The sequence below is a fragment of the Vicugna pacos genome, chromosome 21, assembly GCF_048564905.1.
Source record: "Vicugna pacos chromosome 21, VicPac4, whole genome shotgun sequence".
NCBI lineage: Eukaryota > Metazoa > Chordata > Mammalia > Artiodactyla > Camelidae > Vicugna > Vicugna pacos.
The window spans coordinates 23,664,101-23,691,817 of NC_133007.1; the positions used below are offsets into that span (position 1 = coordinate 23,664,101).

The 27,717-nt window shown below is 39.0% G+C and overlaps 1 protein-coding gene and 1 pseudogene across 1 annotated transcript in view; both read left to right on the forward strand.

The window, feature by feature from the left end:
- The first annotated feature begins 13,330 nt into the window (after positions 1-13,330).
- LOC102534557 (non-selective voltage-gated ion channel VDAC1-like) lies at positions 13,331-14,173 on the forward strand (annotated as a pseudogene).
- An 8,704-nt stretch (positions 14,174-22,877) lies between these two features.
- LOC107034675 (Fc receptor-like protein 3) overlaps positions 22,878-27,717 on the forward strand; it is a 31,350-nt gene continuing 26,510 nt past the window's right edge. Inside the window, exon 1 of the mRNA XM_015249069.3 lies at positions 22,878-23,011. Coding sequence (XP_015104555.1) covers positions 22,981-23,011 — 31 coding nt within the window. The 5' untranslated portion in view covers positions 22,878-22,980. The remainder of the gene's footprint in view (positions 23,012-27,717) is intronic.

A 27,717-nucleotide genomic window follows, 5' to 3' on the forward strand; every position in this document is an offset into this window, starting at 1 on the left:
CCTGAATTCACTTCCATCCATCAGAATCCTGTGCCCTCCTGGCTGGCCAGGATAAGGAGGAATTACACACCACTTAAGAACCCTTCCAACAGGCAAGGACTTGATGGAAGCTCAGTGATCAGCTCTGGTCCCAGGAAAAGAACTCACCCTCTTCTAAACACAAATAAACCATTATACCTATGCAGAAAGTTAAAGTAGCATTGCTTGATATACTTTGAGATGAGAAAGGCCGTAAAACCCCTGTTTTAAAAATGAATCTTTTAAAAATACATAAATAGCATATATTTATTGTAGAAATACTAGAGAGCACTGATAAGCAAAATGAGGGAAATAAAAATCACTTTGATTACATTATTCAGATATAAGTACACAAACGCTTTGGTGTTTATTGTCCCAGACATTTTTTATTAGGGAGTGGGGGAGTGGTGTACAGTAGATAAATTGCAGTCGCTTTTCTTAACAATATATCATGAGCATCTTTTATTGCTATTAAATATTCTTTTACAGAAGCATCTTAATGGCAGCTCGGTAGTCCACGGTCTGACATATGACTTGCTTTTCAATCTGCCTTTGTTGGGTGTTTTTAGTGTTTTCTTTTTACATTATTATAATGATGTATCACATCACATCCATACATCAACATTTCCCAAAGTAAAACCACATTTATGGTGAGTGATAATGTTAAGTATTCACCTGAACAGATGACATTTATTCTATGATTATTACTTCACTGTCAGTCAGTCCCCAGGTTACAAACATTTATGATTTTGGGATTTAAAGTTTTGCACTGCATAAGATCCAAAAGGGCAACTTGCATCTGCCCAGATAGCCTGATCCTGAGCAGATTATTATGTACAATATTTATGAGGACTCCATCTATCTAATCAGAATGAGAGTGATAATAGGCTTTGATACAATACATGCTTTGCAAGGTGTGGCTATATTAGGACCAGCCTATGGTACAAAAGGCAATATGGATTAGAGAGAGGGAAAGGGACAATGTTTGCAATGATAGATAGCAAGTGTTTTGAATCTCAGTAAAATCCCATTCTACAAAGTTACAAATTGACTAAGGAAAATTTCATATAAGAAACCTGAGCCATGACAACACTACCCTTGTTATCTTAAAGAACATTAAGAGTCAATATATCATAGTAAGACATCAAAGTGTTTAAAGGCAAGACTATGGAACTGGACTGCCTGGCTTTAATTCCCAACTGTTAATCACCAGAAATTGACCATGTTGATCTTGATCAATTTACTTGCCTTTTCTGTGCCTCAGTTTCCTCAGTTGTATAAAGGGGATAGCGCTGACTTCACAAGCTTACTGAAGGTATTAATAACTTAGAAAGCATAAGCCACTCCAAATCTATAATTCAATAACAGCCATGAAAGTGTTAGCTATTATCAGTGAAAAGATGTGGAGTTTCTCTGGCATTGAGAGGATCATCTTTAATTCTCTTAGCACATTCTGGCAGAGGTAAGAAGAATGAAATTGGAACATTCCCTAACACTATATAAAAAAACTCAAAATGGATTAAATATCCTAAATTTAAGACTGGAAACCTTAAAACTCCTAGGGGAAAACATATGCAGAACATTCTTTGACATAAATCATAACAATTTTTTTGGATCTATCTCCTAAAGCAAAGGAAATAAAAGCAAAAAAAAAAAAATACCCCAGATGGGACTTAATTAAACTTAAAAATTTTGCACAGCAAAGAAAATCATTGACAAAAATGAAAAGACAATCTACTGAATAGGAGAAAATATTTGCAAATTATATGACTGTACAAGGGGTTAATATTCAACATACATAAATTGTGCATACAACTCAACATCAAAAAAGCAAACAACCCAATTAAAAATTAGACAGGAGAACTGAATAGACATTTTTCTAAAGAGGAAATGCATATGGTCAATAGGCACATGAAAATATGCTTAACGTCCCTAATTATCAGGGAAATGCAAATCAAAGCCACAGTGAGATATCACCTATCAGAATGGTTATCATCAAAAAAGAATACAGATGTTGGTGAGGATGTGGAAAAAAGTAACCCTCATACACTGCTGGTGGGAATGCAAATTGGTACAGCCACTATGGAAAACAGTATGGAGGTTTCTTAAAAACGAAAAATAGAAGTACCATATGACCCAAGAATTCCACTCCTGGGTATGTATCTGAAAAATAAAAACACTAATTCAAAAAGATACATGCATCTCAATGTTCATAGTAGCATCATTTATAATAGCTATGATATGGAAGCAACCTAAGTGTCCATCAACAGAGAAGTGGATAAAGAAGATTATATATATATATATTTACACACACACACATATACACATACACACAAGGGAACACTGCTTAGCTATAAAATAGAATGAAATTTTGCCATTTGCCGCAACATGGATGGACTTGGAGGGTATTATGCTAAGTGAAGTAAGTCAGATAGAGAAAGACAAATATGTACGATACCACTTATATGTGGAATCTAAACTAAATATAACAAAAAAGAAACAGACTCACAAATACTAGTGGTTACCATTGAGGAGAGGGAAGTGGGAGGGGCAATATAGGGGCAGGGGATTAAGAGGTACAGACTATCATGTATAAAATAAGTTACAAGGATATATTGTACAACATGAGGAATGTGGTCAATATTTTATGATAACTGTAAATGGAATATAGCCTTTTAAAACTGTGAATCAATATTGGACACCTGTAACTTACATAGTATTGTACAGCAACTATACGTCAATAAAAAAGAGTTCTTCTACTTCCCTTTTTTGCTAATTATACAAAGCTTGCTTTGAAAAGCAGTTTTCATTCCTGCACAGGAGGCTCAGCTGGTGGCTGAAGGAGCATCTTCTCAAAGAGCTGAACCAGGCTTTCAGGCTGTTATGGTCATTGCCGATCAACTTTGGTGAGTTAATTACTTGATTTAGAACTGAAGTGGAAGCAAGGTGAGATCTCCAGCTCCTGAGAAGTCTGAGGATTTATCAGAATCCAGGGACCAGTACGAATGCTCAGGTCTCTGCTTCCAGGTTCAATTTCAAAGGCGGATGCAAAACAGTGGCCCCAAGTAAATCATATTGCACTGCTACCTAATTATTAATGTTCAAGACAAGCCACCTTAGCATTTGTCGATAATAAATTGAATGAACGAATGAATGAATCTGTTTTTATATCCTGGATCTCAGAGAGCAATATGTTCTCATAAATAAATTTGTTATGATTTCAAAACTTCATCCTCCTCCATAAAAACTATTTAGTTATCTACAAGATTTTGGTTCAACAGTTGCATTGAGACCCTTTGCTAATGTTCCTGTGCTTAGTCGTGGGCTATGAGGGAGGGGAGGGCTGCTGTTGGGAAACAAGATTCCTTTCTTACATTCAGTAGGTACTGAATATTTATTTATTTAAAAAAATTTATTGAAGTACAGTCAATTGCAATGTGTCAATCTCTGGTGTACAGCACAATGTCCCAGTCATGCATATACGTACATATATTCATTTTCATATTTTTTTCCATTAAAGATTATTACAAGATATTGAACATAGTTCCTTGTGCTATACAAAAGAAACTTTTTTTAAAAAATATATTTTTATATATAGTGGTTAGCATTTGTAAATCTCAAACTCCCAAATTTATCCCCTCTCATCCCCTTTCCCTGGCATAAATATTTCTTAATTGAGTCAAAGGACTGACGCATAAACCATGACCAGAGAAAAGAGATCAATTCAGGTTGTGTTTAATTCTCATAACTCTCACTGGGTATGTTTCATGATGAGCTCTTTGCAACATGAGACCATGCTATCATGTAGCAGTTTGTCTACCCCTTGAAAAGCCTGGGTGAGAAGGCAGTTGGTGGGGGAGAGGGGAAATAAAATGAAATGGAAAGAATCACTAAACATCTAACATCCGTGGGACTATGCAACTCCCCTTGTGATTGTAAAGTAAATAAGGGTTAGTTGTATGTTTTAGGGAGACTGAATTGTTGGTGATAATGGAGTAGGGGTATAGAAAAGGAGGGAGAGATGAAAAGTTTTTGAGCAATTTAGCAGAGTAATGTATATTTCTTAATTGTGATGCAAATGTTCTATGCTAACCTTGGAGTTTTGATCCCCTCACTGCTCTGCTCAGTGAACAGGCGGGCGAGATACACCGTGTCTTTGTTGTTGGTGGTCCATGGTATATCAGTCACATCTGTAGAGATGGATGTAGAAAGACTGGGGAGATGTCGCAATGTCATTGCTCCCCTGGGCCAACCTGCTCCAAGGTCACATAGTCTGCTTCCAACCCTGACTTCTTGGCTGGGTGATTAAGACCTGTCCAGCCTTCCCAAGACTCCAGTGTTTACCTCCTTCTTAAAATGGCAGGTGGAGGCAGGGAAGTGACATCTGAAAGAGGATGTGCAGAATGGACAGAAGGGTGATTTGGAGAGAGCTGTTTTCCTGGCCACTGGACCATAACTCTTCAACGTCGTCTTGCCTAACATCCTCACAGCTCTGAAAACAGTTATTCTCTGAGGAAACTGCCTAAGAACTTTTTTCTGGTCAGAATGACCATGCATCTATCATTGTTTCTCTGGCTGTGGCTCAGGAGTCAGCCAACTTTTTCCATAAAAGGACAGAGAGTAAATAGTTAGGCCTTTTGGATCTCTGCTGTAACTACTTAACTCCATCATTGTGGCAGGAAAGCCATTACAGACTGTGTGTAAACGAATGGGCGGAACTCTACCCCAGTAACCCGTTACCAAAACAGGCAGCTGACCAGCTCACAAGCCATGATTTGCTAGTCTTTACTCTGGACCATTATTTAATTCTGGATTTTTTTTTCATACGTGTGATACTTTCCTAAAGTTGTGTCTCTAAAGCTAATTTCATCTCAGTCTTCTTGATTTAAAGCTGTGCTCAACAAAGGAGGTAAATGAGAACAATATTTTATTCTCTGTATAGAAAATCCACATGAGCCAAGACTAAATCTGAGAAAATGGAGAGTTGTTCCCCTTGCTTATCCAATGAGAACCATCAAGTCAAAGAGACTCTGTGGGCTCTAAAGAACTGTACTGGGACAAACAGATCCCTGTCTCACCTTTAATTGTGAGACATTAATGGAACAAGAATGTATAGGAACACCCACAGGAGTTTTGGCCTGGAGCTTTCTCAGGAGCAAGACTCCTCTCTTGCATTCACTCCATCCCAAGAGTAATCTTTAGTGACTGACTCAAAGGTTCAGTTAGCCAATTACAGCCCTGAGCGTGTGAGGTTGTCCATCACACGTCTTTTTAATAGCATCTCTAACCATGACTCAGAATATTTCCTTCTTAGCCCTGAAAGCATTCTCCCAGGGAATTTTTTCCAGCTTCTAGATGAAGACTCTACTAATGGTTTAAAAATTGGCTTGATTGTAGGTCCCAGGGCCAAGTCTCCATGGGATCTAGTCTCCATCTGTGAAGGAGGGCAAAATTCTTGAACTAAGTTAATTGATTCTGCAAGCCACATTTCTGCTGTTCCAATTTTGTTAACACACACACACACACACAAACACACCAGATTATCCTCAATGTTCAAAAGATAAATCTGGTTCTCCACCTGTAATAGTCAGTAGCACACTGCATATTTTCCTTAAAAATTATCATCTCAAATTCCATAAGCTTCCTGTGGTATTTGGCTCTGAATCTGCAGTGATATTTTAGGAGGCATCTTTTACATGACTGACCTCTGCTTCTTTACACTTCATATCCAAATTCTAGTAGTCATGGTACAATTGAACAGTGATAGGCAGAATATTTTTATTTGAGATATGACTTAGTTCCTCACCTTGAGGTCAAAATCCTCAACTATTATCCTAAAATATAATGCAGATGTCACAAACACAGAACATAGCCTGGTACCATAAATGAGTGATGAGACAGGGTGGAAGTTAGAGAATCCCTGGCCAATCTAGAAAGGGCAGCCTTGGAGGAGGATGTTTGTCTTTGGCAATGACTTTTTTTTTTTTCCCTCTCTATAATCATTCACCTAAGAACTGAACCTTGGATTAAAACACATCTCTACCTCCTTATACATTGAATGGATGGGCAAACATTTTTTGAAAACATTTAAGTGGAAAGTTCTGACAAATAAAAATACTGGATCATATTCCAGTTGCCGGCTGATTCCCCAGTTATCCTGGCCACTTGGTGGTTTCATCTAGCAGGGTAAGAAGACGGAACAGAATATGAGTTTATAGCACAGTGTAGTGTCTTTAAAGACTGGGTGAAAAAGCATAGGGCGTGGGAAAGCACAATGCTCCCTGAGGACAATGGTCCCCTGTGTGATGTCACCAGTGGAGAGAACTAAGGAGCAGGAGCCTCACCAGAACACCCTTCATCCATGTAAAGAGTTGTACTTAGTTTGACATTCCCTTCAACGGACTGAATGCTTTAGCCCACTCATACGTTAAAACCGTAATCCCAATGTGATTTTGTTTGGAGGCGGGACATCATTTGTGAGATAATTAGATCACGAGGGTGAGAATAATGGAGGACTTGTTATTGGTATTGTTATGAGGAACAGAGCCTTTTCAAAGGTAGGACTAGTACTACCGGTGACCCTCCGCATTCAATGCAAAAGGTGTCGGTCTGCACAGTGACTCATCCCGAAAATATGTTTCCTCTCTCATAGAGTGGATGATTCATCATAATTCTTAAATGATGGCTAGCCATGGAATTAGCCAAGATCAGGGTTAGGACTTGCAAGTGTCCACCATTCTTCAAGGATAATTACCATGGATTCCTTACCTTTGTATACTTATAATATATTACATAGGCAATACTCATATTCCCACTCCTGGCATTAGAGTGCGAAATAAGTCTACCTTCTGGTTCTGAGTCTTTCATAGTCAGGGTTCTCACATATCATCTTCTCTTCATTGAGAAGTCCCAGTCTCTCATGTAAGCTTAGATACCAGGTCCTTGGGGGATGAGTAGTTGAAGCGGGGAATCTCACCCTACCCTGCTCAGTGGCTGAGGGCACAGGAAGCATCACATTTTCCTGGCACAGAGAGGCCACAGGAATGAGTCTGGGAAAGAAGCCCCAGCATTCCCTGTCAGCAGACCTGGAGACCCCAGCTGTGAAGGACAGCAATGTTGGCCGTGTTACTGTAGAGCTGACAATGGTCTTGATCCCATCCGGAGCAAGGTAGTGAATATCCCGTGAGGAAAAAAGTTACCCTCTCATCCATCTCAGACAGAAACCCCCAAATCTAGAGCCAAGAATCATGGAGAAACTCCAGCAGATCCCAGCGATCAGTGTGGTGGAGAACCAACAACAATTTAAGGGTGGGTTACCTTAGCAAGTTAAGCTGTTGATATCTTCCTCTTTATGGAAGAAAACACAAAGGGGGCTGGATTGGCATTAGAAATAAATAAGATGAGAACAACACATGACCACGCCTCTGGACAATAACCCAGAGCTGATATTTCCCCAAATTTCCAAAGACATTGTTGAGAAAACAACCTCTGATTTGCTCTAGTTGGGATATGGGAATAGAAGGAATACACGATGACCAAGGGGCCAGGCCCTTTGTTGAGATGCTGGTGGGGAGTCTGTGAGTCTAATGCAGCATCACAAATCCTCTCTGATAGCCCCCTTCCGGTCTGTTAGTTCCAACACCTTGTCCTGTCCTCACCTTCAGGGCTCCCAGGACCCAGGCTGTGGTGTGGGAGGTGGTGGAAATTTGCTGTGAGACTTGGAGCTGCTCCCACGTGTCCCACAATCTTGTACTGGTTTCAACATGAGGACATCACCCTGGGAACAGCTCAGCACCCTCTGGAGGAGGAGTGTCCCCTAACCTCTCTCTGACCATGGAACATTCTGGAAACTACTCCTGTGAGGCTAACAATGCCTGGGGGCCCAGTGCTGTGACGATGTCACTCTCTGTCTCTGGTGGGTTGCTGGTCCCTTGACACAGGAGTCATATTTTAATCACTGGCTTTGTTCCAGCCATCTTTATTGGTACCATTTTGGGGCTTCAGAAGATAGGTGGATGCCTGCCCTGTGGGAGAAGTTAGAGGAGGTGATCTACGTGCCTTATTACTTTTCTTGTCTCCACACTAACCTGAAAAGTACACACTATACTTAAATAAAGTTACATGAATTTATACTTACCATTCCTGCATAGTATTGGCAAAGATTCAAGGGTCCAGTACTGATATAAATTGGATTTGTGGTAGGGGGAGAAGCAAAAAGAAAACCTTTAAAAACCTGATCAATTATTTTCATGCTTCACAATTTTCTAAGGTTCCATGCAGTGGGTAATGTTGCCAAGTTACTAATTTCACAATATGTCATTTTCCCCTGTGTGTAGTCACTGGAGACTAAAACCATTAACACATTCCTCCATGCTTGACTTTTAAATTAAAAAGCCCAGTAACTAAATATAAGTTAATAATTTTCAATAGACATAATTAGCTTATATGCAATGGAGTAAAATGTAATAAGGAGCTATATCTAAATAAATTAAAACAACTTAGTACATTATTGTGTTTTATTTATCAGTTTCTTCTCAGTTACCCTACTCATAACAAGAGCAGTGACTCCTTTTTGAATTCTTGAATCTATCATATGTATCATGAGGGGCCACCCTCACCCAGGTGTCTGGTGGCTGATGCCGGCTGAGGGTTGGGACCTCAACTAGGGTCACCATTTGGCACATGTATGTGTGATCTTACAATGTGGTCTGAATTTCCTTGTAACGTGCTGGCGCTGGGGTAGTCAACCTTTTTACATGTTGGCTTAGGCTTCAAAAAAAGAGCGTGATAGTGAATCTACAACATCTCATCAACTAATTTACAAACTATGCAGTATCCCTTCCACCAAAATTTTATTGGGTCCTAGTGCCTAACAAACTTGCCCAGATGCAGGACGAGGGAGCGTAAGACTCCACCTCCAAACTGAGGAACCATTGAACAATTTACAGCCAATGACTTCTTTGATAATTTATAACATTGCATTAGCTTCAGGTGTACAGCATAGTGATTTGGTTATTATTATTTCAGATTATATTCCGCTATAGGTTACTATAAGATATTGAATATAATTCCCTGTGTTACACATAGATCTTTGTTGCTTATTGATTTTATGTACAGTAGTTTTATATCTGTTAATTCCACACTCCTAATTATCCCTCCCTCCCTCTTCCCTTTGGCAACCATAAATTTGTTTTCTACGTCTGTGAGTCTGTTTCTGCTTTGTATGTAGATTCATTTGTATTACTTTTTAGATTCCACATAGAAGTGGTATCATACAGTATTTATCTTTCTCTGTCTGATTTCACTCTAGATCCCTCCAAGTGGCTGCAAATGGCAATATTCATTCTTTTTTATTTTACAGCCATATTTCTAAAATTACCACACACACCAACATGAGTTTCAATGCATGCCTCCTAAACCCCCAAGGCTATGTTAAAGAACACGTCTTTTGCTGCCCTCCAAGGACTTGGCAAATGTCCTTTGGAACAAGTGGTTTCAGAGCCAAGTTTATGTCCCTGAACTCCTTTCTTCTCTAATCTTGTCTCAGAAATTCTTCACTATCTTATTATCTCTTTAGTATCTTTAAATAGACTTTTAAAAGTATTTTGCCCAGCATTCTTAGTGATTCTGAGAAGAAAGGTTAGTTCAATTTCTTCTTCCGTCATTACTGAAAACATAAAAGCATCCACCTTTTATAACCAATACTTTCATAAAGCTGCTGTGTGCTTAGCATTTTCAGCATGACTGTATCTCCTTGCAGTATATTATTTTTAAGACCAAGAATTTAGAGAGTTCCTCTAAGCGATAATTCATAACTGATCCATAGAAATATTCTACTAGCCAAGAAAAATGTTACCAATGACCAATGATTGGATCTGTTGTGTATGGCAAGCTTACATATATTAACTGTAATTATAAAAAAAATAAAATTTAAGTGTGTATTACTGTCCGGGACTAACAATCTCAGAGAAACAGTTTGCCATATTCACAGGAGATGGGACAGCTAAGACCAGAATCTATATTTACCTGAGCACAAAGCCTCAAATCTGACTTTCTTGCACCTCTGGACTTTATTTTCCTCTTATAAAAACTTGTAAATTTCACCCATTTTAGTAAAGTGTCGTTTACTAATCTATAAAATACAAGACAAGAAGGGATAAAAAAAAATACAAGACAACATGGAGTACAGCTGAACTGCAAGGTATAATTTAAAGCTGTTGCAAAATTGCTTCCTTAGACTTATCTATGACCACCAAGTAAAAGAAGTTTGGAAATTCAACAATCTTTTTCCATGTAGAAAAAATTTAATCCAGTTTTTTTTCTAGTCTAATGCAAGCTATATTTTTTTAAACAGACGATCTAAGACTAAGATACTGTGATGTTACACCAACTGGATCCCTCACTGCTTCTCTAGTCCCCAAATAACTTTCCCAGGCTCTCATTCTTTTGTAGAACCTCCTGCTTCATCTCTGCCTTGCTTTTTTTGCGGATGAGATGAACTTCCAGGACCTTCTGTATGTATAACCAGCTCTGTTTTCTCATCCACAAAATAAGAAAATAAATTTACCTCAGATCTATCCCAGGACACACCTGACCTATCTTCAACTCTTCTAGGCTTACAAAAGGGGAGATTTATTGTTTTCCATGAAGACAGCACAGAGTGTCCGAGAGAGGGCAAGTGCCCATGTGAAAACACCTTTTGAACCTCCTGTTTAGTCACCTTTGCTATCGCTCTGCTGGCTAAAGTTAGTCTCAGGCTTATGTCCAAATGTGAGTTGCAGAGAAGAGTGAAGTGGAAGACTGAAGAAGAAATGGAGAGGATGAGTGACAAACAGAGGGAACCAGAGAGGTGCCAGGAGTCCTGGTATGAGTCTTGGAAGGTGGTACAGGACGGCCAGGCTGCAGTGTTAGTGACTGTACTCCCCTTACTGTTCATTTTATCCTCGTGACTCACTTTTTTGGTAACTGGAAGTTCATATCTCATAATCTCCCTGACCTGTTTCAGTAATCTCCCCCCCCCCACCCTCCCCTCTGGCAAACAAATATTTGTTCTCTGTATTGATAAGACTGTTTCTGATTTGTTATGTTTATCTATATGTTTTGTTGTTTTTTTGATGCCACATATAAGTGATATCACACACTATATGTCTTTCTCTGTTTGACTTATTTCACTTAGCATAATACCCTCTAAGTCCATCCTTGTTGTTGCAAATAGTGAGATTTATTTCTTTTTAAGGGCTGAGTAATATTCCTGTGTGTGTGTGTGTGTGTGTGTGTGTGTGTGTGTGTGTGTGTGTGTGTTTATACACCACATCTTTAGTCATTTATCCGTTTATGGACACTTAAATTGCTTCCATATCTTGGCAGTTGTAAACAGTGTAGCCATGAGCATTGGGATGCATGTATCTTTTTGAATTAGTGTTTTTGGGTTTTTTTGTATATATACTCAGGAGTGGAATTGCTGCTTTGTATGGTAGTCCTTCTTTAGGTTTTTGAGAAACCTCCATACCATTGTCTATAGTGACTGCACCAATTTACACTCCCACCAACAGTGTATGAGGGTTCCCTTTTCTCCACACTGTCGCCAACTTTTGTTATCTGTGGTGTTTCTGATGGTGACCATTCAGGCAGGCGTGAGGTGATATCTCATTATGTTCAATTTGCATTTCTCTGAATATTACGGATTTGAATATCTGTTCATGTGCCAGCTGGCCACCTGCATGTCTTCTTTGGAAAAGTGTCTCTACAGGTCTTCCACCGATTTTTTAATCAGGTTGGATGTTTTTTTGATGTTGAGTTGTACGAGTTATTTGTATATTTTGAATTTTAACCCCTTATCAGCCATATCATTTGCAAATATTTTCTGTCATTCAGTAGGTTGTCTTTGTCTTTCCTCAATGGTTTCCTTCCCTGTGCAAAAGGCTTTAAGTTTAATTAGGTCTCATTTGATTATTTCTGCTTTTATTTCCTTCTCCTTAGGACGCGGATGCAAAGAAAGGCTCACTAAGCTGCCTTCCTGAGTTTTCTTGTAGCGTGTTGAGTTTCTTCATAACAGCTATTTTGAATTCTTCCTCAGCTAGATCACAATATTCCATGACTTTACATGTGGTTCCTGGAGAATCGTCATTTTCTTTTTGTGATACTTCAGCATTCTTCCTGGCACTTGATGGGTTTTCCTCTGCTGGCCCATTTGAAGTAGCAAACACCTTTCTTCTCTTGGTAAAGCTTTTTTTTTAAAAAAAAAAAAAACCTCTCAATTCTATCATTTCAACAGGTTAGTAATTAAAAGCTTTTCTTGTGTTTTCCAGGAGGTGGCAACACAGCACACCTTTTTGGTCTTTCTTACCTGCGCTCCCCCCCCCCCCCGCCCCCGGTTATATCTGAGAGTTGGCACCGTCCACCCTTCACCCCCTCAGCCGGGTGTGACACCCAGTGCCCTCTCTGTTGACACTTGTGCCTCTGCGGTCTTTGCTGCCTTGTTGTTGCCAGTGTTGTCGGCCTTGTCTCCTGGGGCACCAGGATGGCAGGTGTCTGCCCTTTTCTGGGCTCTCCTGGGCGGCAGACTCTGTTGGCGCAGGGGTTGGGGAGCGAGCATGGGGGGGCTGCAGTTGCGGGTGCCTCTGTGGCTGAAGGGACATGGTCCATAAGCCTCCATGACATTGTTGTCAAGTTCCAGGTGCCGTGCGTGCTGCTCTGGGTGCCTGGGAAGCTGGTGTCATGTATGCTGCCTCCTCTGATGCTACCAGGCTCTCTGGGGCTGCAGCTGACTTCAGCCCCTTCAGTTAAGGGTCCAGGATTACAAGGTCTCAATATATATATTTTAAAATTTTCTTTGTTAATGGAGGTACTGGGGATGGAACCCAGGACCTTGTGCATGCTAAGCATGCACTCTACCGCTGAGCTATACCCTCCCTCCCCCTAGGCCTCGATATTTTAATACACACACACACACACAGATACACATACATGTCTGAAAACACTCTTGGAGGAAGTATTCCAATAAGAGGAAAAGTACATTCAGGAATAGGTCACAAGATACGGAATATAAGGCTGAGTAATTAAATAGTAAAATTTTGTTGTTTAAATAAACAATGACAAAACATATAGAAAAGAAAAGAATTATGTTACTTAAACTCAAGAATATGATAACATGATTGAAAGGGGAGGAGGGAGTTGTTACTCATCTTAGTTACTTAGAAATTGTCACCCTCACATAAAAACAGAATGTATGACTTTCAGAGCAGCATAAAAAATTCAACCCCTAACCAGGCCGGAGCTGCTGCTGAACGGACAATGGTCCTACCTCCTGTGAATGCTGAGCTTGGCAAATCTGCCAAGGATGTCTTCACTGAAGGCTATATATTTGGCTTAATGTAATTTGATTCAAAAACAAAATCTTAGAACAAACTGGAATTTACAAGTTGAGGCTCAGCCAATCCTGAGACCACCCAAGTGAAGGGAAGTGTGGCATTTTCTACCCTTTTTTACATCCTCTGTCACCTGCTAGACCAATGGACAAAATATGGCCTGGCTTTTAGGGGGAAGTGGAACACAACAACACTCTAGGCACTGAGGTTACCATGAAATTTCAACTCGCACGTGAACTGACAGAATGTTTGATTCATCCTGCTCACCCAACACCGGGCTGGGGAAAAAATTAAAATCAAGACAGGAAACAAGCAGAAACACACCAGCCTGGGCTGTGATGTGGATTTTGACATCATTGGACCCTTACTCGTGGGGGCTTTATGCTGAATTACAAAGGCTGGTTGGCTGGTTCCCAAATGAATTTTGAGACCACCAGGTTCTGAGTGACTCAGAACAGCTTTGCAGTTGGCTTCAAGTCTGATGGACTCCACCTTCACACTGATGTGAACAATGAGGGTTTGCGGCTCCATTTACCAGAAAGTGAACAAGAAGCTGGAGATCACTATCAGTCTCACCCAGAGAGCAGGAAACAGTGACATCGGTTTAGGAATAAGCAGCCAAGTATCAGGTCAACCCGTCTGCTTCTCAGCTAAAGTGAACAAGCCCAGCCTGACGGGTTCCGTACACATTCAGACCTTAAAGCCAGGTATCTGTCAGCTCTGCTGGTTGGCAAGAATGGAAATGCTGGTTGTCAGAGCTTGGTCTAGGATTGGAATTTCAAGTATAAATGAACACTGTACAATCATTTAATTTCAACCTATTTTTTCAGTGTAACTATCTTCAGAATTTAGAACTTTTAGTGTCCTATGCCTGATATGCCAATATTGCTAAAGATCATGTTAGACCAACAAGTTAAAGGTGATTAAGCTCAGCCCACCTCCTGCCCATCCAGAGCCCAGTCTCTACACACTGGCTCTGTCATAGATCATTTAAATGCTTGGTTTGTTCCCTGTAAACCAGTGGTTCTCAATTAGGAATAATGGCTCCCATGGACAGTCGGCAATGTCAGGAGACATTTTTGGTCTAACACAGCTAGGGGAGGGGTTCTACTGGCATCTTGTGGGTAGAGACCCAGAATATCACTAAACATCCTACAATGCACAGGGCAGTCCCCACTACAAAGAATGATCCAGCCCCAAATACTGATAGCATCACTGCTGAGAAACTCTGGTGCAAAAATAAGAATAACAAAACCTACCTTGTGGGGTTGCTACAAGCTTTGAAAGTGAAAACATGTGTATGTGCTCAAACATGATAAAATTTCTGTTTAATCAAGTCATGTTTTCATCAACCAGACTTCATTTTAGCTGGAATCTTAGCATGCAGGGCTTCCACCTGTCTAGAGATCCCTTTGGACCATCTCACAGAAGAATTAAATAATTTTTTATCAGTACCTTGGAGGCTGTATTGGTTCAGTGCCAAGACTCCTGTGAGTCATAGTTTTAGTAAGTTCAAAGAGTTAACAGGACATAAAATATCACAGCCCAGGCCCCATACCCACCGGATTGTAAAAAGTCAACCCTCAACCCTAGAACAGTTATACCAAGCAGACTTACACATCTAGAACCTATATTTGATGCTTCCAAAGAACATAACAGAGATCTAGCCACATACAAGGAAAGAAAATTAGGTAGAGAAATTCTTTGTTTAGCCTCAGTAGGATGACAGTCAGTTGGTGCCAGATGATGCTGGTTGACACAGAAACTTTGAAGTTAAACTCAGTTTTGAGAAACCTTCCAGCACAAGCTTAATGTTGACACTAAGCATTACTGTTTTGTGAATGAGTGGGAACCACCTGTTTTGTGCCTTTTTTTCCAACTGATGTATTCAAAACTTCTTTGTTTTCATTTCCCCTTTGAGTGATGCCCTGACATCTCAGTTCTGAATTGAGGAGAGGAACTTTGAAGTGAAGTAGCGTCTGCACTTTCGAGTAAGCAGATCGGCTGCTGCTTCTCCTGGAACCACAGCATCCCAAGAAGCCTGCCACCTGGGAAACGTGTTCATTTAGTTCCTGTATTTATTTTGGTTGGAAAATATATCTCAGCAGAATCTAGAATTGAAACCGCTGTGTATGTTTCTGAAGCCTGTACCCCAAGGGTTCAGTGAGAACCAATCCTTCCTCTGCACCCCAAGAACCTGACCCTCCTCCCCTTTTGAATTCCAGTAGTTTATCAGTCACATTTTCCAATAAGACACGGATAAGACCTACATGTCCATTTACAATAACTATGTGATCTTGAAACTTGCTCAGTCGTTCTTTAAATATTTTCCACTCTTGAGTTCAAGAGTGAGTGAATTCAAGAGTGATCCCTCCAGTTTGCTCCTTGAGCCTGAATGCAGGGTAGAATTTGAGGTGACTGATATGGGGAGCTTTTCTAGACCTGACACTGGCGATTTGAAGCTGGGTCTTTGCTGACACTTTTTAGCACACAAGGAAACTTACAGCTAAAAGGTATTATTCTGGTCACTGGTGCCTAAAAAACTATAGAGAGTTCTACTTCACAGAAAAAGATCACCTGCTTCAGCTGTGACTGCCTAGAAAAGCCACTCAGGCTACCCTGGGTCTTTGTTCAGTCATCCTTGTTGCCCCCAGAGCTCTGTGTCTGGGCAGCTCCCATGCTCATCCATATGCCTGCTGCTCACAGTTAAACCCTTGCCTCATTTGTTCCTTCTTATAAAGGCCTTCACAGATCCACTGAGGTCCTTGATAAGGTTCTTTTCCTTTTGCTTATTGATATCGATGGTTGTAGTCCTGCCTCTATTAGAACATTCACTGGTCCATAAAAAAGCCATCACAAGCTAATGTTACCCATCTAGGTCACAAAAACATGGGCCCTAAGGCTGCAAGACTCTTGCCTAAGCTCAGTAAAGTTAAAAAGGTGGCTGAGCATGGGCCTCTTCAATCCACAAAATGCCTTCCTCTCTTCATACAGCCTAAGGCTGAAGACCGCAGTGCCTCATCCCACCAAAAGACTCACCTTGTGAATATATGACTCTTACATGTTTGTTTCTTTCTTTAAAACTTTTTTTATTGAGTTATAGTCATTTTACAATGTTGTGTCAAATTCCAGTGTACAGCACTATTTTTCAGTTATATATGTACATACATATATTTATTGTCATATTTTTTTCGCTGTGAGCTACCACAAGATCTTGTATATATTTCTCTGTGCTATACAGTATAATCTTGTTTATGTATTATATGTTTGTTCCTTTGTATTTATTTTTGTTATATTTAAGCCCATGCCCCAATTGTTTGCATCCCTGAGAATTTGTTCTCAAAAGTCTAGGTCACCCCCCCAGCCCCAGTGCAGAAGGCCCATGCCTGTACACAGATGTCTCTACCAGCAGTCTTGCATTCAAGATGAAAAGCATGGAACCGAGGTAAGTATGCCTCATTTGTTATTCCTAAAATTTAGCAATCAGATAAGTCATTTCACTTCTCCTGAGGCAGAATGCATCAGTAGCACAGAGAAGAGCAGAATGGGAGCTGCAAACACATGGGGAAAAAATGTGTCCCCTCAACACGGTCACTCATTATTTTATTCACACAAATTAAAAGTGATTCTGTTCAGTTAGGGTTGCTAGATTTAGCAAATAAAAAATACAGGCCTTCTAGTTATATCTGAATTTCAGATAAACAATGAGCCTTTTTTAGTGTAAGTATATCCCAAATATGTATAATATATAGTTATAGTAACATTCATTTCTTAAAATCTGAAATTCAAATTTAACTGGGATCCTTGTGTTCTATTTGGCAACACAACACTTAGTGTCAGGTATTGTGCTAGGCGCTGAGACTAATGCGAACATGACGTAGTCCCTGCCTTACAGAGGGGAAGATAGAATACCTAGTATTTTTGGCACCAGATAGGCAATAACATCCAACAGCTTGTTTTATGAGCATCTCTTTCCAACTTCATGAAACAGTTGTTAGCAGGAATCATCTACATCTTCACATTTGACCACGAAATGAATTGTACTGTTCATGGGTAGAATGTCAGACTTTGATAAACTACATCTCAAAGCCATTCATATTCAACAGATCTTTCCTTTTATTGACAGCTGTGCTGGACACGGAGAAGTCAAGAGTGAGTCATTTCTTTCCCTAAAAGTACTTATACTACTGAGAAATACTGTCAAAGGTGCAGGAAATTACATTGAACTGCATGATAAACTCCATGGTGAAGGAAATCAATGTGTTATTGAAGCACAGGAGAGGGACAGCTAGCCCAAATTCAAAATGTCAGAGAAGATTTCTTAGACATGGCACACACAACTCTTTAATTTTTAGTTTGTAATAATCCCATACTGCACAGTAAACTGAGTACAATTTAAATAAACTGTTTAATTTAATTTAGATAAATAGTTATAATCAACACCTCATCTCCAGAATATTGTAAAAAGTGCCTTTAATCAGGAGTGACTGAAAAACCAGCTTAAATGCATCTATCTTCTTCTATTATATTGTTCTCTATTAGTCATCGGTCATTCACCCATTCAGCAAATACTGATTGACAAATTAGTATTTGACAATGATCTGCTAAGCAATGAAAACATAATTGAGTTTTGGGATAGCATCAAGTTGGTGGAGTAAGAAGCCCTAGACCCTCCTTCTTCCCAGACCAAGTCAGCAACAGCTCACAGAAAAAAATCTCTTTTTGAGAGAAATGAGGAAGTAATAAAAGGCTCCTGAATCTCATGAGAAAATAAGATGAGACTCACAAAGCCAGAAGGGCGATCTGTGACATCCTCTCACTGGAGACCTCACCTCTGGTATAGTGCCGTAAGATCAGAAAAAGACTCCCTAACAACCCGGATTCACCAGTAGGTCCAAGAAAAAATCAAAAAGGGAATTAGAAAATACCTTGAGTCAAATGAGATCAATAACACAGCTACCAAAGCTCATGAGACGCAGCAGAAGCAGTGCCAAGAGGGAAGTTTATAAGGATGAATGCTTACCTTGTAGACCACCTTGAGGCAGCTTCTTAGAGGACTGACTTCTGCCTTGTCAGTGTTGGATCTCTGACAAGTCCAGCACATTCTAGCCTCTGAGGGAAGTATGGAGAGTCAGTAAATTGGGCTGTTAGATGCCATTAATCCTGCCCCAGCTCAGGACAGAGTGAGAGATGAAAAAAAACCCTGTTCCCTATCCAAAGATCTAGCACCTCTTTCAAGAGTCTTGAAGCTCTGGTGAGTCTGCACATTCTAGCCACCAGAGAGAGAACGGAGATGTGTCTTGGGAAGATTGACACAATAGCCACTTCCCAACCTAGATCAGCATAGAGTGACTGGATGAAATCACAGCTATATTTTTCTCCCTGAAGGGAAAAAGAGTTGCAGAGGACACCAGAATCTCTGGGCTGGATGATCGGTGGGGGTTTTCTCCTGTAAGAGGCCAGTCTGCAAAGACTCAGAAAGGTGCCAGCTTTGTCTAATGAACAGACACCAACACACAGAGTCAAGGACATTGAAGAACCAAAGATGTGCCTAACAAAGTAATAAGATAAATTTCTAGAAACCAGTTCTATTAAAATCATTACATAATTTACCTGACAGAGAATTAAAAATAACTCCCACAAAGATGCTCAATGTGGTCCAGGGAACAATGCTTGAGCAAATTAAGAATTACAACAAAGAAGGGGAGGGTACAGCTCAAGTGGTAGAGGGCATGCTTAGCATATACAAGGTCCTGGGTTCAAACCCCAGTACCTGCTCTAAAAATAAGTGAGTAAACTTAACTACCTCCCCTGACTAAAATTAAATAAATATTAAATTAATTAATTAAATAAAACAAATTTTTAAAAAAAGAATTACAGCAAAGATACAACAACCATAAAAAGAAACAAGTAGCAGTCTTGGAGCTGTAGAACATAGTAACTGAACCGAGAAGTTCACAAAAGGGATTCAACAACAGACTAGATCAAACAAAAGAACGAATCACAGAACTGAAGATAGGTCACTGGAAATAATTCAGTAAGAAGAGCAAAAATGAAAAAAAAAATGAAAAAGAGTAAAGTAAGCTTAAGGTATTCAGGGGACAACATCGAGCAGATCAATATACACATTATGAGAATCCTAGAAGAAGAATGAGAAAAAAGACCAGTAAGATAATTCAAAGAAATAATAGCTAAAAAGTTCCAAACTCTGGAAAGGGAAATAGACACTCAAGTCCAAAAAGCCCAGAGGACCCTAAATGAAATGAATCGAAACGAATCAACATTGAGACACATTATAATCAAATTATCAAAAGTCAAAGACAAGGAGAGTTTTGAAAGCAGAAAGATAAAAGTGAATTGACAGCCACACAAAAGCATGTGAAACTATAAAACTCATTGGTAAAGGTAAATATATAGACAAATACAGAATTCTGTATTACTGCAATGGTGGTGGGCAAATCACTTTTAACTCTAGCATACAGTTAAAATACAGAGGTATTTAGCTATAACTAAAATATGATAGAAGATACACAACATAAAAAGATATAAACTGTGACAACAATAACATAAAGTGGGTGGGAGAAGAGAAGTTAAAGTGTACCGTTTTGTATGTGGTTGAACTTAAGTTATCAGCTTAAAATAGACTAATATAACTGTAGGATATTTTATGTAAGCCCTGAAGTAACCAAACACAAACAAATGCACGCAAAACCTATAGAAGCTACACACAGAAAAGAAGAGAAAGGAACAAAGCATATCAGTATGAAACCAACAGAACATAGGAAAAGACAGACAGCTACAGGACTACAGAAAACAACTATTTCACACCTGATAGGATGGCTACTATCAAAAAAAAAAAAAGTGCTGGCAAGTATATAGAGAAAAGAGAATTTTTTATTGTACAATTTGTTGGAATGAAAAATGACCCGGCAGCTGTGGAAAACTTCTAAAAATTAAAAGTAGAACAATTCTTTAATGTGTGACATGGATAAACCATGAGGACATTATGCTGAGTGAAGGAGACTGGTCACATAAAAACAAGTATTTCATTATTCCACATATGAGGTATCTCAAATAGTCAAATTATAGAATCAAAAAGTGGAATTGTATTTGCCAGGGGGAGGAAATGAGGAATTACTAACCACCTGGCATAAAATTTTAGTTAAGCAAGATTAAGCCAAGCTCTGCAGATCTGCAGTATTACATGGTATCTATTGTCAACAATGATGTATTATAGAATTAAACATTTGTTAAGAAGACAGATATCATGTTAAGTGTTCTTACTACAAAAAAAGAAAAAGGAACGAAGGAAGGAGGGAAGAAAGGAAGAGTGAGAGGAAGAAAAGAAAGAAAACAGTATGGAGAACACATCAGACTTCTCAGCTCTAGTGATACTAGTCTAATGAGAGAAAGAGACATCATACTGTTGCCGGTAGATGTAACTGGTTTCCAGGTTGTTGTCCCGTCCCAGAAAGAGTTCAGAGACAAGACACAGTTGTTACAAAAGCAAAGTGAGGACTTGTTAAGGGATGGATAGTGCACTCTCAAGGCGAGAACGGGCAGGCTCAGGTGAGAGGCTGCCCTGTGTTTCTTTGGCAAGTTGGTTACACAGGGTGTAAAAATGAATGGGCAGAATATTCATTAGGGAGGGAAGGGTGTGGGGTCGTATTCCCTGATTTTCATCCCAACTCCACCTTCCCAAAGGGAGGAGGGATTTTTGTCCTTACTTAGTCTGGATCAAAAATGTTATGGTGTCGCTGCATGATGGGTACTTCTAATCTGCCGGGCTAATTTTATTGAAATAAGGGCATGATGAGCAAAAAGTTACATTCAGACACTGGAGAGTCTTGCTGTTTCTCACCTTTCTCTGTTGGCCTTTGAGGTGCTTATCACCCCCAAAGTTGTGACCACTTACCAGCCCACAGGTTCCTGCTTCTCTTTCTCTGCTCAGGGACCCCTGGTGCTTTCATGATGCACGGTTTCCTGCATTTGGCCTATGCCCCTCCTCTCTGCCCAGTTTCTGTCATTTGGTCTGTGTCCCCCTTTTTCTGCCCATATGTAATACAGCATATCTGTGCTATTAGTGTTTCATGGAGGAGGGGGGCGGTGGTGGCTGGAGAAAAAAAAAATCTAAAAAATGCCCTTAGGGGAATGCTGATGAAATCAATGTTGAGCAACACTGGTCCAGAGCTTTTCATAGTCCCTCAAAAAATATTTATTAAATGCTTATCTTCAAGAAAGAGCTGTTAGAGACACAGGGGATAGAAGGATGAATAAAATAAACACAGGCCCTTAAATGTTAGCTGAGGAGAAGACACAAAAACAAGCAAAAAAACAGAAGGAATAATTACAAATTATGACAAATGCTGTGAAAAAAGCACACAGGGGCCTGAAATAGAAATTAATCTGGCCAAGACGTCTGTGACTGCAAGGGCTCTCTGAAAAGGGCTCTGGCTTTAAAAACAGGGGTTCTTTAGCGGGAGCCCTTACAGTTGGTTTTTCTTTTTTGTAATGTAAACGCGTGACTTACGCTTTGATTGCAGAGATATCCATTCGAAGAGTTATTTCAAATAAACACATTGCCAGCCGTTAGATCAAAAACCAGTAGCCCCCCCCCCCGGGGGGGCGGGGTGGCCCAGCCTTCTTTGTTTTAGAGATCTGGGGTGATTTTGGTCACTGGCCATTTGGGCCTGTTTTTCCTCTTCCTGTGCTTTAAATTCCGTCTCTTATGTTTTAAATTCTCTAATAAAGAGTGAACCCTCGAAACACTAGGCCCCCGACCTCCACTTGAATAAAAGCAGAACCCCAGGGCCACAACCACACTGTGTAGCCCTGCGTGTGCCATGTGCTTTCCAGGACCTGGGAGTGATACACTGTTTTCTCCAAAGTTTCTTCGTGGTTGTTGCTGACAGTGTCTTGCAATCACAGTAAGAATCACAGGGGCCTGTCCAGCCACAGCACTGGTTATAGGCTGGGAGAGGCACGAAACAGTTGCCTACCCTATGCCTATTCATCTGTCTGCTATTTGTACAGACGTGCGGGGAATTTAGGGGCAGCCCCTTTGGCTGGTCTGTGAATTTTTTTATTTCCCTCTCTAACAACTTCGTGCCAGCTTAGGTAAGGTCAAACGGTTTTCGTGTCTGTTTTGACACTTTGACTTTTTGTGATTCACACCATAAAACATAGCAGGACACCACACTCACCAAGTGTGTCTTTATTAGAACCTGAAGTTGTATGAATTGAAGGTAATGAAGGGGTTTTTCCACTCGAAAAATGGAAAAAATGCAAATCCACAGCTTGGCATTTTCAGAGAACCCAGAACAGCCTTGAAGACATTTCTCCCAAGAGAGCTGGGCTGTTAGAAGATGTCCAACATCTAAAAATGCACAGTCACTGGGGCTGAAATACAAACGTCTAGGAAGGTGGCTGTGTGAATTTCTCAGAAACTAAAGCAAGATACAGTTCTTTCCTTCCCCTTTTCTGATGCTTGCAGATCTCGTCTGAGTACCACGCTTCTGTCTTCTTTCGTGGGTGAAAAATAAGCTTGGCTTTTGGTGAGACAGACTTCTCCTGCCCTCAGCTGGGCCAGGTCCCCATGCTTCTGTGGCTCCTTCTGCTGATCCTGGGTGAGTAGAGGGGCTGGACTGGGACAGAAGCCTCCATTTCTAATATCAGCCAGGGGAAAACCAAGGAGCTTCTGTCTCTGCCTCCACTTGGGGTTCAGAGACAGACAGCAAGTGTCAGCCGAAAGAAAAACACACAAAGTAAAAGTTGTGAGTTAAGTTTTATTTGGGGACCTCACTGAGGACTGTAGCCCAGGATACTGCCTCTCGGATAGCTCTGCGGAACTGCTCTGGAGAGGCAAGGGAGGAGCCAGGATCTATACAAACTTTTTTGCTGGGAAAGACGTGTAATCCAGCATCAAGTGATTACTGCTAGTGGTAAAGAACAGACATCTCAAGTTAACGATTTTAATGCTCTTCTATGAATGGGAAGATGCAAGAATTAGGAGTCATTTGAAAATTTTCTTTAGATATGCATCGTAATTGTCTAAGTGCCAGTACATCCAAAGCACGGAATTTTTCCTGCTTTTCTCCACCCTGCTCCCCTCAGGGCTCACTGTCAGGGCAACTACAGTGGTTAATGGTTTGATCCTTGTAGAACAGGAGTGACAGGCAAATTTTTAAGTTTACAGTGTCCCTCTGTAGGTCGTAAATTCAACCAAGGTTTGGGAGGCATTTCATGACCATTTTGTTCTGTGGCACTAAGAACGCTTATTCCTAGGTAAGACCAAGTTCTCTGTAATAGGGCATTCATGGGCTGTATCTGGATTAGGTCCTATTAATAACCTAAAATTCTCTGAATCGTCTGTCTTACTAGTGTATTATGATCTAGGAAATGTTTTTCCCTTGTTACTTCTTCCCGTATCTAGAGTTGCACTATTACAATTATTCTATATAGGGTTAGATATGTGTTCAATTGCCTTGGGATGTTTGGCCATCATTAATTTTGTTGGAGGCCTGGTTATACACCGGGTAATGCAAGAGACAACAATCTTATAAAATAGATGAATATAAGTAATAGAGCTGGTAACAGTAATATGATCAGAATAGAGCGGAGACACAAAGCATAAACAGATTGAAAACAACAAAAAGAGAGCAAACTAAAATGATGACTACTATAACTCGTTGTGATCTGGATTGCAATAAGCCATCAAATCCAGAGGGGAGCCAGCCAGAGAAGCCAAATTTTGGAGGGATGAAGTAGAGAGAAAAAGATAAATGTTTCACCTTTGTTTACAAAGGTATTCTTTATCAACTTTTTATAAGTCATAGCATAAGAGGAAAGGTTTTGTGGAAAATAAGGATTAAAGGCCAATAATATTTCAGACAAGAAGTCATAAAATTATAAGTTATATTTGTTCGTTCCTTCAGTCCCACACAATTAATCCTGTTGATCTGGATCACAGGTCACTGTGAAACCATAGTTACTCATTCAGCCAAAGTGACAATAAAAGCTTTTAAAGGCAAATACACAGAGTTAGAACAAATTACTTTAAAGATGAAGAAACTTTACAGTCTGTTATCAAAAGCCGATCAATATTCCAAGAAAATTTTGTTCTCTTGACACAGACAGAAAGCCAAATTCTAGTTTTCCATCAGCATACATTTAACATTTAAATGTGTTCACTCAATTAAGTTTTATTTTACCCTTAGCCAGTCTTGAACATGCACAAAATTTTCTCGTGGTTTCTTTCCCACAAACCTTCTATAACTTTCTTTTTTACTTTTAGGTTTTATCCCATGCTTTTTCTTTCTTTCTCTCTAGGGCAAAATTACTATGTTTTCCCATAACAGAATGCATTTCCATTCTTTAAACTGTTTCCCTTTCATACAAAGATGTTTTGCTTGTTAATTTTAGTAGTTTTAATTACACATATTAATTAGAATTCTTAACTTTTAAAAATCTTAATTTCTAGTGAAAACTAAAGAGTAAGCAATTATGAACTGTCTTTTACATTAGTATTCTGTAGATTGGCAAACCTATCAATGTTATTATAAATATTATTTATTATTTCTAGAAACATTTTTATAGAAAATTTTAATGTGGCACCAAATATTTTTATTAATAGTCCTAAATATCTCTATTTTCTGTATATAAGGAAGCCTATGTTTAGTAATTGTTTCAGTATACTATTTTATGTGGAAATGATCTAGACATTTAATAAATTTCCATCATTTAACTTAGCAAAACTGTAAAGTTTCAAGTTACTGAAAATGTGGAGAAATAATTTTTAAGTAGACATACCATAAAACATAATTATTCTTAAAGAGTTCACCTAAAAGCTTTTACCTCATTTATATCTATTTAATTCATTTGTTCCCAACAATTATGTTTAGATTACCCATGAAAACTTTATGAGACATGAGACCAAGTCAGGCACCATCTCAAGCTATTTTTCTTGCTCATAAATTTTATAATAGATAACACGATCTTATTTGACTTTTAGTAAACCTAGGTGTAATAAAAACAAGATGTCTATATTAATTAAACCAACAAACTTAAAATACTGAATATTAATTTAATATTGAATTATTTCTCAGATTACATAAACTGGAAATTCATTTAGATTAGTTTCTATTACATTTCAATATGTTTAATTTGTAAGTGCTTATTTTTATATCAATTAAATAGAGCTTTTTTGTAGATTTCATTTTGATAATACTATCCAAAGGTCAAGATATATCATGTGTATAACATATACACAGACATATAAACAGACATAACAAGAGAGCTCATAGCTTCATTTTAAAACTTAGTCATGAATCAGGTATTATAAACTTACTAATTTATAAATAACAGTTGATCTAAGTTAAATTTATTTGTTCAATGACTAAAGCTTTTTACTATTTGTGGAAAAGAACTTCAGATTGGTATCTGTCCTTGATAAATCCTTAAGGAAGCTGTTAATTAGATTTTGGGTGAGGGAGCTTTTTGAACAATTTTTTTTTCCTTGTGTATATATGTTTATTGAAATATAGTCAGTCTACAGTGTGTGTCAATTTCTGGTGTACAGCATAATGCTTCAGCCGTACCGGAACATACATATATTTGTTTTCATATTCTTTTCACCGTAAATTACTACAAGATATTGAATATAGTTACCTGTGCTATAAAGTATAAACTTGCTGTTTATCAGATTTTGTGAGAATCTTCCTGTATTTCGAAGCGAGAGACACTCTGTCAGAATTTAGTAGGCGTTCTGTGCAATTCAGTGGGTTTGTAGACGTAATTCTTGGTGTTTTTGTGCACGAGGGTGCGCTGTGAGTCTCTCTACTTTGCCATCTTGGCACCTCCCGCTTGTGAGTAGTTTTAAAAGGCCTCTTTTTCCCTTTTTTCCTCTTTGGTTTCAGGTTCAACTCAATTGAATTAATTGGGCTCAGCCTCAGGTCACTGTGAGCTGTATTTACATTTCTGATTTGTAGAGATATGCAAGACAAAGACACAAAAACAGTTGCTTTTTTTTTTTTTAATGTACCAAAATGGCAACAGTATTTCATTCTGTTCAGTGATAAAATATTCTCCCTTTGCTTTTTTTCCCCATTTTTAAAAATTGAAGTATAGTCAGTTTACAATTGCTGGTAAAGTTGTGTTAATTTCTGCTGTACAGCATAATGTTTTAGTTATATGTATACGTACATATATTTTGTTTTTTAGGTTTGCATATTATTTATTTATTTATTTATTTTTAGAGGACGTACTGGGGATTGAACCCAGGACCTTGTGCATGCTAAGCATGTGCTCTACCACTTGAGCTATACCCTCCCCCACTACATATATTCATTTGCATGCTCTTTTTCATTATAGATTACTGTAAGATATTGAATATAGTTCCCTATGCTATACAGTAGAAATTTGTTGTTTATTTATTTCATATATAGTAGTTAGTATCTGCAAATCTCAAACTCCCAATATGTCCCTTCTCATCCACATCCCCCATCCCCACTACCTCTGGTAACCATAAGTTTGTTTTCTATGTCTGTGAGTCTGTTTCTGTTTTGTAAGTAATCTCATCTGTGTCTTTCTTTCTTTTCTTTCTGTCTTTTTTTTTTTTTTTAAGATTTCACATATGAATGATATCATGTGGTATTTTTCTTTCTCTTTCTGGCTTACCTCATTTAGAATGATGATCTCTAGGTCCATCCATGTTGCTGCAAATGGCATTATCTTATTCTTTTTTATGGCTGAGTAGAGTTCCATTGTATAAATATACCACAACTTATTTATCCAGTCATCTGTCGATGGACATTTAGGTTGCTTCCATGTCTTGGCTATTGTAAATAGTGCTGCTATGAACATTGAGGTGCATGTATCTTTTTGAATTAGAGTTCCCTCCAGATATTTTGCCTAGGAGTGGGATTGTTGGATCATATGGTAAGTCTATTTTCAGTCTTTTGAGGAATCTCCATACTGTTTTCCACAGTGGCTGCGCCAAACTGCATTCCCACCAGCAGTGAAGGAGGGTTCTCTTTTCTCTACACCCTCTCCAGCATTTATCATTTGTGGACATTTTAATGATGGCCATTTTGACTAGTGTGAGGTGAACCTCATTGTAGTTTGATTCGCTTTTTTCTCTGACAATTAATGATATCAAGCATTTTTTTCATGTGCCTATTGGCCATTTGCATCTTCATTAGAGAACTGCTTATTTAGGTCTTCTGCTCACTTTTGGATTAGGTTGGTTTTTGTTTGTTTGTCTTTATTGTTGTTGTTATTAAGTTGTATGAGCTGTTTATATATTCTGGAAATTAAGCTCTTGTCAGTGCCATCA